Genomic DNA, 11896 nt, shown 5'->3' with positions numbered 1-11896 from the left:
GTGTGGGGCATTGTTTGGCCCTGGTGTAGAAAGGCAGGAGTGACATTGTACACCATTTGAGATTTTACAACTCAATGAATTTCAGAGCTAATGACAAATTTAAATTGTGAAGAGATTTCTAGCTTGGAATAAAAGCAACAGGAGATAGATTTAAAAGGAAAAGGAAGCTTTCAAATTAATAAGAAACCCTGTGACTTTTGTGGGTAAACAGAGGGTTTCTTTCTGATACTGATGTCAGTTGCTCTGTTTCACATAGTGATGATTCCATGGCAAGTCATCCCTTAAAATATGGCAGGGATGGCCAGATGATGGGAAGGCCTAAGGCTTGGAGGCAAACAACCTGTGTTTTGCTGCAGTGTTCAATGCTGGGGGTGAGAAGTGATAGTGGAAGAATAGCTCATTCACTACACTAGTAGAATGAGAATATTTCTAGAGATTTAGACTAACAGAACCAGACATCAGTGTTGACAGAGTCTTGCTTTGTCTCTCCTGCCAAACACAGGTTAAGAGAGGGTAAAGAATTGGCTCAAAGTCAAGAACATCATAGGCAACAGAGATATGAGGTGAGAACTTTGATGTATTCCCAGACCCTTTTAGGAAAGAAGCTCTTTGTATCTTGAAGTTTGTCTGAGGAGTCAAAAAGGATCAAGAAAGACCCATCCTTCCACTTGTCTTTTGACAACATTAATGAATCAAAAGGCAGGAATGTGGACTTGGTTAGTCACAATATTTGTTGGATTCATACTCAAAATCCCCTCATCCCTGATGTATTTTCTCATTTGGAATACATTATTCCTGACTTTGGTCCCTCTCTGTCTAGAGAAATGACAACTGAGTCCCTAGGCACTGCATCACATTCAGCAAAACTAGAGATATTGTTTTCTTAGGACAAGAAATGGGCTACAATAATTGTTCCATGACTGACAAGAACTGCTTATTGCTGGACAACACAAAATGAGAAGTCCAAATCATCCATCTATCACATGTAAATATTCTCTCTCCCAAATCTTTTAACAGCCTCTTGATAGCTTACTATTTTTCATTCTTTCTCATCTTATATTCTGTCCATGTAGCTCATGTTACCCTCTCTAACGCTATTATTTCTTCTCAACCCTCCTACTTGATCTTCTACTTAGACTTCTCCTTATTTTTCCACTAGTTATTTACATTTTCCACAAATGCTCTACCTCCAACCTTTCCTTATGTCCCTCTTCTGTATACTTTCTTTCCATCTCTATCATTGCCCATCCCTCATGGGAAAGTTAAGCCAGAGATTCAGGTCAAAGAGAGGGTTAGAGAAATGGAGCAGAGAAATCTCAACTAGACAGTAACACTGCCAAGAACAAGTGATTAGTCTAAAAACATGTGAAGAGGAAGATACACCTAAGCTATGACTAGATTGATGGCTTGGGAACAGAAAACAGAATGAGAGAACACTCTAGGTTATAGTCACACTCTTTCACTGGCAGGGCAAGGCTTCACAGGGTGATCTGCATTCACACATGGATTTACAGCTTGGAGGTTTATGGTAAAGATCTGGGATTGACATTTGAAGCATGCATGTTTCTAATTTAAATAAAAAAGGAAAAAAATCAGGCTATTTTGATAAACCCAAGGGAAAAAATTTAGAGAGGAATTTAATATTGTATAATGTTGATGGTGAAATGTTTATTGTTTAGAATATAAATTCTTTAAAACTTTAGAAACTTGCAGAGTATGATAACCAAGGGAAGCTATTTTTATTCATATCATTACCTATGTTAAGAGTAGAGCTTTAAAATCATCTGTAAACTGCACCCCAGATAGCAAGTTCTCTAGAAACAAAGAGAGCAAGCTTTCTCTCTGTTTCATTTGAATCTTACAAGAGCTTTGTAAGAGGAATGAGCTTTACCTCCTCTAGGCTTACATTGCGTAGACATACAAACTTCCTGAAATTGAGGAATAAATAAGACTCTCTAGGAGGATGTTTTCTGAGACACTTTGGAAACTCCAGCTAAAATGAAGATACAGTGACTAAAGGTTGGACTCATCAAAGGGCAGACACAGGAGAACCTATGTATACACCATCTATACCTGGGTACAACCTCTTTGGAGGACAATAATTATTATCCCTTTAATTAAGCTCTGAGATGAAAAGAGTTCTGAACAATTTGTTGTAGTGTTTGACACTACAGGGCACCTCCATTCCAAGGTTTAGTTTCAAAAGCAATAGATGGAAGGAACCTTGAGACCTCCTTAAGTTGCTGGTCTTCTTCCTGTGAATACCCTCCAGAGGGCAGCCTTCACATCTGGGTTCCTGAGGCTATAGATGAGTGGGTTCACCATGGGGTTGATGACAGTGTTGAAAATCCCAATAGCTTTATCCTTATCTGAAAGTTTAATGGAACCAAGTCTCATGTAGGTAAAGATGCCTGTGCCATAGAATAAGGCAACCACAGTAAGGTGAGAGCCACATGTGGAGAAGGCTTTCTTCCTGCCTTCAGCAGATCGGATTCTCAAAACTGCAGCTGCCACATGGATGTAGGAAGTGAAAATGAGTGCCATGGGGGTTCCTGCCATTATGAAACCCACTGCAAAGAGCAGCAGCTCATTGAGCTGGGTGCTGGAGCAGGAGAGCTGGAAGAGCTGGGGCAGGTCACAATAGAAATGATTGATCACGTTGGGGCCACAGAAGTCGAGTGTGGATATGGCCACAGTGTGGGCCAGTGCATTGCTGAAGGCACAAGACCAGGATGTGGCCACCAAGACCCTCTGGACTGTGTGGTTCATGCGGGTGCTGTAGGTGAGGGGCCGGCAGATGGCCAGGAACCTGTCATAAGCCATGGCTGTCAACAGGAAGCAGTCAACACCAGCCAGCAGATGGAAGAAAAAGAGCTGTGTGAGACAGGCTCTGTATGGAACAGTGCACTTGTGGGACAAGAGCCGAACCAACATGGAGGGAATAGTGATGCTGATGCACCCCACATCCATCACTGACAGATTCCCCAGGAAGAAGTACATGGGAGTGTGGAGTTTGGATTCCACCAAGACAGCTGCCAGGATGCTAAGGTTGCCCCCAACTGTGGTCATGTAAGCCAAGAGGAAGAGGATGAAGACACCTGGCCACAGCTCTGGTGTCTCCACCAAACCCAGCAGGATGAATTCAGTAACCGTTGTTCCATTGGCTCTAGGCTTTGGGTGCATGAGTTCCTCTAAAGAAACAACCAAGCAGGAAAACAACATGTCTCTCAATGAATTAAGGGAATTTCAGCCATTGCTACTGGAAAACTAACCAATTAGAAATTTAAAAGGGGAACTTACATCATTCTCTCCCTTCCTCTTCTTCCCAAATGTTGTATTTACATAGAATAATCTCAAAAGTACAAGAAATAATTTAAAAAGGTAACCTGTTGTTGAGGAACTGGGATTGCTTGCATGTTAGTGTGTTTGTAACATGAATCAGATTAGTTGCTTAATGTGCGACAAATCACAGGCCAAATACACACTTCATTCTAAAGAAAAAGCTCTTTACACTTTTGGCTACTGTAGAATAGTAAGATTTGCTAGAAGCCAGCATTTGTTTATCCTGGGAGAAGGATGGCACCCTTATTGGGGCCTACACACATGGACCTACTGTGTGAGCCATTTTACAAACAAATGGATGACTGCTCTTGTTGACAAATACAGTGTCTTAAAATAAGAGCATTGGTGGCTTTGAAGAATTATGAAAAGATTTTTTGGGGGGCAGTATAAGTTTGGAGAAGCGTGGCTTTGAAGAATTTTGAAGGGAGGGTGGTGAGAGATGAGTGGAAAGAACAAGCACAGGTTTTCCTGCTCTTGGGCTATCTCTAGGTAGAACCTGCAGCTCTAGCAACCCACATACACAGTTACCTTTGAATATAAACTGTACAGGTCATTTGTTTACAGTCAGAGCAGTTATTCTTTTTTTTTGTGACAGGGTTTCTCTGTATTGTTTTGGAGGCAGAGATGTTATTCTTAAAAAAGAAAACCCGGTCATACCATGACGCAGAACTATGGCTGCTGCCTTGATCTCAACTAAGGAGAGGTTAAGCATGTTTGAAGCCAACTAACAACACCATCCTGATGTCTGTGGTTGATGGGGTTTGGAGAGGATCATCACTGTTGAGGACTATCACAGGTGAGGATTATAGCTGGTGAGGACCATCACTAATGGTGAACTAGCTCTTGCACTCACTTGTGGAAGATTTGTCATCTTGGGCAAATCTCCATTTTGCTTTTGAGGCATTGATAAACATTTCTTTAAAGCCAGTATGGTCAACTTGCTGAGAAATAGGTGAAGTCTCCTTCAAGTTGCTTAAGGGCAGAGCAAGGGCATGAAAACTCACCTGGTGATGGCACGGGAATCAGTGCAGTAGAAAGGGATGTGAGGGGACAAGAAAAACACAAACTCATTCAGCTTCAGTGAAGGTAGCAATATATATGTGTGTGTGTGTGTGTGTGTGTGTGTGTGTGTGTGTGTGTGTGTGTCAGAGAGTGAGATTGTGAGAGAGAGAGAAACAAGACAAGGAAAAGCTGAAGCATCTCTGTCCTGGGAATTTTCCATTACAGTATTGGCCTCTTGGGACCTCAAAGTTAGTCCCAGGAAATGGGAAGAGGGTGTGCATACACAGGCAAAGCCAGGTCAAAGACACAAGCCCTAATAAGCACCACCGTGGTGAGGCAATGGAGCTTCACATCACAGTGGAACCCAGAATTTTTCCTGTCTTTGTTCTCACCTTCAGATTGTCTACAGGCACATAGAGGAGATACGACAAAAACTCAGTTTAGCAGAGGGGCATAAAGAGCTGTCTCCTGTCCCAAAGTCACTCAGGAAATTAGAGGTGGCGCTAGAACTGAATTGGGTCTTTAGGCCACGAAAATGGCTCATTTTCTTGCCTGCTACAAACAGGGTCGAGGACTGAGCAAGGCTGACTTCTAAGCTTGTGGATGAGGAGAGAAACTTCCTTGAGTCTGGGGAGGAAGGGGAAACCCAGGAAAGAAGGAGAATCAGAAGAGGCTCATGGAAACCAAATCCTCAAGGATACAATGTGTTCCCACCTTGAACCTTGTTAGTGAGGGCCAGAGGGACTGTGTCTTGGGATTCCTGGAATACTCCTGGGGGTGGTCTTGGAAACTCTGTGCTGGGAAAAACAGGAAGTGAGGGGGCTAAGTTGTTCCCTAATGTGGGTTTCAGGCCAGGCCTTCTGAGGCTGGGAGCCTTAGTGATACAGATGGAGAAAAAGGGAATTGGAGCAGCTGTGTAATACATCCTTTACACTCTTTAGCCTTAACAACTGATTAGCTGCCCAAACCCCAGAGGTGGTGCGCACTCGTGGGATGGAGAGACTTGACCTCCATTTCTTAGCAACTGCTTATTTCTCTTGGGCCTCAACTTTCTCATCTGCAAAATGCACATGATTTCCTTCCTTAGTTTTCTCTGACAATTAAATTCAACAATATACATAGAGTCCTTCTAGATGATGGCCAACTACTTTTACTAACTTAAGAACAATGGGGTAATATTTATCACATGCTTGCTATATTCATAAGAGGAAATTTACATGGGGTTAATTGAATTCCAATAAGTTGTTCTAATAATTCTGTCATGTATCTATATCCCTCACATTTTACAGATTAATAAATTTAATTTCAAAGTTATTCAATCATTTTCTTATAGTCACACAGGGATCTTGGGACTATGAGTTTAAACATGCATTTATACCATTCTAAGGAACATAATCTCAACAATATAATATGCAGCACCCTCTATATCTCCTTTTAAAAGATCTATTGATTACACAGTGGTCTTTTGGGTTTACTTTTGTGTGTAGCACTATCTTTTCTGTTTATCTTATTTAACATTAATTTTTTAGAATTTCACACATGAGAAGTATATTTACATCATCCCCACTGCAAATACCACCTCCTTAAACTCCCTGTGTGCTCTCCCATTCCTTTTTCAATTCATGACACATTTTAAAATTATTATTATATTCGTATATAAGTACAACCTACTGATCCCATTTAGTGTTTCTTGTATATGTGTGCATTTAGGGCTGACCACTTGGGATTGGATAATCAATTAGGGGATGATGCCTGTGGAAGACTGATTTTTCCCCTCTCTTAGCTGCCATTAATTGTCCACAGTTCTTTGTCTCTGCCATGTTGGGATGTCAATTGATGTTGTTATTGCCTAGGTCTTGTTTAGGCAGTCATATTGTTAAGATTTCATTGGTTTAACTCCAACTACCTCAGGGCAGACTGTAAATGACCAATTATAATAGAGTCCATAAGAACCCTGATAAAAGGAAGTCAGGTATTTATTGGGGAATCACTCACAAATGACAAAGCAAGTAGAGAACCACCGAGGTCTTCTGCCCTTAGCTGCTGGATGCTGCTATCTGCCTTCTGCACACCATGCAAGATATCCAGAGCTTGCTTTCAGCCCATATGTAGCCTCCTAGGCCTTGCAAAAGGGCCAGTACCTTGAAGACTATTGGCTGGAAGAATTCCTGTAACAGCAGACAGCCTGGTCTTCTAGCTCTTCTATATTTTTTTAATTAATTTTTTTATCTAAAGTAAAAACAATCTTATTTTACATACCAGTCCCAGTTCTCTCTCCCTTCCATCCTCCCACGCCTCTCAACAACCCTCCATCCCAGCCCCCATCCACTCCTCAGGGGGGGTGAGGCTTCCCATGTGGGAGCATCAAAGTCTGTCACATCATTTGGAGAAGGTCCTAGGCCCTCCTCCATTTATCTAGGCTGAGAGAGTATCCCTCCATAGGGAATGGACTTGCAAAGCCCATTCATGCACTAGGGAAAATACTGGTTCCATTGCCAGAAACCCCTTAGACTTCCCAGGCCCCCCAGCTGACACTCATTTTCAGGGGCCCTGGTTTGGTCCTATGCTGTCAGACTGGGGCCCATGAGCTCCCACTTCCTCAGGTCAGCTGTTTCTGTGGGTTTCCCCAGCATGGTCTTGACCCCTTTGCTCATAACTCCGCCCTCTCTACAACTGGATTCTAGGTGTTTGGTTCAGTGCTTAGTTGTGAATCTCTGCTTCTCCCAAGCCAAAAAAAAAAAAAAAAAAAAAAAGACCAGAGCCAGGTGGTTTCAGTGCAGAATTCTACCAGAAATTCAAAGAAGAGCTAATACAAATACTCCTCAAATTGTTCCACAGAATAGAAAAAGAAGGGTCACTGCCAACTCTTTTTATGAGGCTATAATTACCCTGATACCCAAACCACACAAAGACTCAATTAAGAAAGAGAATTACAGACCAATTTTCCTCATGCATGTTGATGTAAAAATACTCAATAAAATACTGGCAAATGGAATCCAAGAACACTTCTTAAACATCATCCACCATGATCAAGTAAGCTTAATACCAGAGATACAGGGATGGTTCAACATACGAAAATCTGTCAGTGCAATCCACCATATAAACAAATTGAGAAAAAACAACACATACATCTCATTAAGTGCTGAAAAAGCCTTTGACAAAATCCAACACCCCTTCATGATAAAGGTCTTGGAGAGATCAGGGATAAATGGAACATTCATAAACATAATAAAGGCAATATACAGCAAGTCAACAGCCAATATCAAACTATATGGAGAGAAACTCAATGCGATTCCTCTAAAATCAGGAACAAGACAAGGCTGTCTTCTTTCCACATATCTATTTAATATTGTTCTTGAAGTTCTAGCTAGAGCAATAAGACAACATGTACTCTGCAATGAAGTAAACCTCAACAGACACACACACAAAAGGGATAACCCCTTGTGTTTTATTGGATCACCATGGTTTAAAGTTAGAATTCAACAACAACACAAATTACAGAAAGCCTACAAACTCATGGAACTTGAACAATGCTCAGATGCATCATTCCTGGGGCAAGCAAGAGATAAAGAAATTAAATATTTCCTAGAATTCAATGAAAATGAAAGCACAACATACCCAAACATATGGGACACTTTGAAAGCAGTGCTAAGAGGAAAGTTCACAGCGCTAAGTGCCCACATAAAGAAACTGGAGAATTTCCACATTAGTGACTTAATAGCACACCTGAAAGCTCTAGAACAAAAAGAAACAAACTCACCCAAGAGTAGATGCTAGCAAAAAATTAAATTGAAGGCTGAGATCAATAGAATAGAAACAAAGAAAACAATACAAAGAATCAATGAAACAGTTGGTTCTTTGAGAAAAATCAACAAGATAGACAATTTTTTTCCAAACTAACCAAAAGGCAGATGGAGTATATGCAAATTAACAAAATCAGAAATGAAAGGGGGCTTAACAACAGACACTGAGGAAATCCAGAGAATCTTCAGGTCATACTTTGAGAACTGGTACTCCACAAAATTGGTAATGTGTTTTGGAGAGGATGTAGAGTAAGGGGCACACTCCTCCATTGCCGGTGGTAGCACAGCTTATACAGTCACTTTGGAAACCAGTATGGTGGTTTATCAGAAAATTTGGAATCAATCTACCTCATGACCCAGAAATACCACTCTTGGGCATGTACCTGAAGGATGCCCACTCATAAAACAAGGACATTTGTCCAATTATGTTAATAGCAGTATTATTTGTAATAACAAGACTTAGCATTTAAAAAAATTTAGAATCAAACCCACGGCTCCATACATGCTAAGTGAGTACTCTACCACTGAGCTACAGTTGTGTCCTTCCTTGATCTTTTAAGACTGCCTTAACTTAGTACTTAAAGTACTGGTGTTTGAGGTTTTTCAATCATCAAATGGTTCAAGCTGATTCCAGACCTTTTGAGCCATTTATTTCTAACTTAGCCTTACTCCTAGGGAAACTTGAGGTTTTCTGTGAAATAATGATTTGTTTAACTTCCTGTAAACAATATTCATTTCCCAATTCCTTTGCTTCCAGATATTCACATTGGAGTAATTAATTATCTATGTTCATCTCAAGTAGCTATCTTGGGATTGTCTCCCTGAGGCCTCTCTAAAACAAATAAATAACCCCTTTCCCTTTCTTCATGAAACTGAGATTCAAGCATCAGTTCTTGGATCCCCTGGACCAACCATTGCACAAAGGGCCTTAAATTCTGTCTCCTGATTTATAGGACTGAAGACCCAAGGACCAAGGCTACTCTCCAATTGTAGCCAATAGGACAAATCACAATGTACTGTTTAAAAAAAGAACAATGGACTGAACTTTCATCTTATATAAGAGAAAGGTGAAGACAGCAGAACCAGAGTCTCACAGAGCAGTAGGTAAGATCTCAAGATCTCAACTCTCTAACTCTCTCTCTCTCTCTCTCTCTCTCTCTCTCTCTCTCTCTCTCTCTCTCTCTCTCTCTCTCTCTCTCTCTCTCTCTCCCCCCTCTCTCTCCTCTCTCTCTCTCCCCTCTCTCTCTCTCTCTCTCCCTCTCTCTCTCTCTCTCTCTCTCTCTCTCTCTCTCTCACACACACACACTACAATCTTCTCACTCTGCCCTGCTCTGCATGGAATTCTCCATCCACGAGGAGGCTGCATAGTTGAAACAAGGAAACTCAGAACCGTGTGTTCTTCACTCATTACACCTCTAAGGAGGGGAAAGGATGTGTCAAAGCCTGTTTCCTTCTGCAAGCCCAGAGTTCTTTTTAAGCTCACCTCAATCTCCCCACACACAGCCAAGCACATAATAGAGGGACTTGAGTCTCTGAGGCCATGCAACCCCACCCACAGCAGGGGCAAAAACTTTTGTAGACTCAGTGATGCTTCTCAAAGTACAGGGGTCAGCAGTACCAAGCGTTTGCTTGGTTCTCGGCACAGAAACAGTGCTTCAAGGGAAGGGGCTCCTTCCTTTGCCTACTTTCCAAATTTTCTTCTTCCTGCTGGTAGTCTCATACAAAGCAAACACACAGCACAGAATGCCAACACCCTGACCCCTGTCTCCTGGCTCATGTCTGCCATCCAATCACCAAGTGACCTTAGGCAGTCACAGGTCAAAGACACTCTCAGGCACTGTGAGACCTTCTTGAGTTGCCACATGGGCTACAGAAAGCTGTGGCAGTGTCTGAGCAGACCCAGAAGACCACCCCCCCCATATACCTCTTGTATAAAGACACCTGGACATCACTAACTCTAACCCCCATATACCTCTTGTATAAAGACACCTGGACATCACTAACCCTAACCCCCATATACCTCTTGTATAAAGACACCTGGACATCACTAACTCTAACCCACCAGCTCCACTTTAATCATCACACAGCTTTCTAAGGCTTCCCTTGGTTCCTTCCAGGATGAGGACTCTCCTGACTCCCCAGGTCTCTGCTGGCACAGCACTTGCTTGGGGTACCTACCTGGTTCTGACTCCTCACCTCCTGACCTGGACACTCTCTCCCCTTGTATGGGAAGTCCAGAACAGTGCTCTCCCATGCTCCTCTCTCCTGTGCCTTTGCAATGCAGGGTCTGACGCAGACCAGTCACCACCGCAGCATCGCAGGCCCTTCTCTGCAGACGCAGGATGGTCTAAGGTTGCTTCTGTCTGAGGAGGGAGCAGAGCCAGGTCTCAGACAGAGAGGGCTCAGAAACCTTGCTGCTTCCTTTTTTCCCACCACAAGCAGAGTTTCCTGCTAAACATTGATGAAATGTATCAGGAGGTTTAACTGGTGAATAATAGATAATCCTTAGCCCTTTCCATAAAATTCCTCCAGTTGATAATGGTGGTAGGGTTGGAGACATTTGCTCATGTGCAGCATCTCAGCTCATCTCTCCAGAGCTCTAGGTGAGGTAAACGTCATTTCCCTTGTTTGATGTGTGAGGGAGCAGTGGGGACACACATTGAAGTTACAGTCCCACCCCTTACCAGTTGACAGAATCTGGGAAACCCATTGGCCTTTTAAACTGTTCTGTCACCTCATCTATGGGACAGAAGAAATGTTGGTTGCAAACTATGTGACTTAGTATCACATAGCTAAATCGAAAGTGGCAATTTGTGTTTTAACCAACTAGAGACCCTAACAGTAGAGGCGGTTTTCTATACCAGTGCTTTTCTGTTACTCTTACTGAGTTTAACCCTTTCACTCCTCTCCCTGTTTCTGGTTTTGTTTTTCAGTAAAGCCTGTTCTCACGAGCTATTTCTGATGGTAGTTTTTTCCCCCTCTACACTCCTGCGTTTTGTTTGATCTTGGCTTTTGTTCTTGTCTGCTTTCCTGTTTCTTAATTTGTTGTTTGAGACAGGGTCTCACTGTGTAACTCTGGCTGGCCTGTAACTTGTCATGTAGACCAGGCTGGACTCAAATACACTCTCTGTCTCCTGAGTTCTGGGATTAGAATCAAGCCAGGTGTGGCTTTGTTCTGTGTTTTGTTTTGCTCATTTTATTTTGTTGACTGTCCCTGTTGCTAGGTTTTTGGTTTTGTTTCAAGACAGAGATGTTTTGGTTCAGTTGGTTTCTTTTTTGAGAAATGATCTTTCTATGTAGCCCAGTTGGCCTAGAATTTGCTATGTCAACCAGGAAGGCCTTATGCTACATTGATCTTATTGCTTCTGCTCTGTCAGAGTTGCAGCATAGTGCTTTGTTTTGACTGGAAATCACACACAGAGTGTCCCACATACCAGGCAAGTGTTCCTTGTACCATGTGTTCACACCCATAGCCCCTTGCTTGCTTCTTTTCCCACCTCATAATCTCTGTTGGAATGTAGACATTTTTGGTAACTTATTGTAGCAATTAAAGGTCCCAGTCTCCTTTTCTGGGTTTGTTGTTGTTTACTTATTTGTTTAAAGTCCAGCATTACCATGAACTGATGCTAGTGATGCCAGAAAGGCTTTGTTCTCCTTCCTGATCACACTCTAATCAGTCTGCACTCATTGCAACTAACAGGGGTTTTAACAATGCTCTAAGTCACTACAAAACAATCCCATTCCTTTCC

At 42.1% G+C, this 11896-nt stretch overlaps 1 protein-coding gene across 1 annotated transcript; it reads right to left on the bottom strand.

The window, feature by feature from the left end:
- Nucleotides 1–2235: 2235 nt before the first annotated feature.
- On the bottom strand, nucleotides 2236–3195 carry LOC121141160 (olfactory receptor 3A1-like). Its single transcript, XM_040748010.1, has one exon. It carries the CDS (start codon nucleotides 3181–3183, stop codon nucleotides 2236–2238), a length of 948 nt encoding a protein of 315 aa, XP_040603944.1. The 5' UTR covers nucleotides 3184–3195.
- Nucleotides 3196–11896: the final 8701 nt, after the last annotated feature.

Source organism: Mesocricetus auratus, unplaced genomic scaffold (assembly GCF_017639785.1).
Source record: "Mesocricetus auratus isolate SY011 unplaced genomic scaffold, BCM_Maur_2.0 Super-Scaffold_100007, whole genome shotgun sequence".
Classification (NCBI taxonomy): domain Eukaryota; kingdom Metazoa; phylum Chordata; class Mammalia; order Rodentia; family Cricetidae; genus Mesocricetus; species Mesocricetus auratus.
The sequence above is the reverse complement of the archived record's forward strand: the minus strand, read 5'-3'. Positions and strand labels throughout refer to the sequence as shown.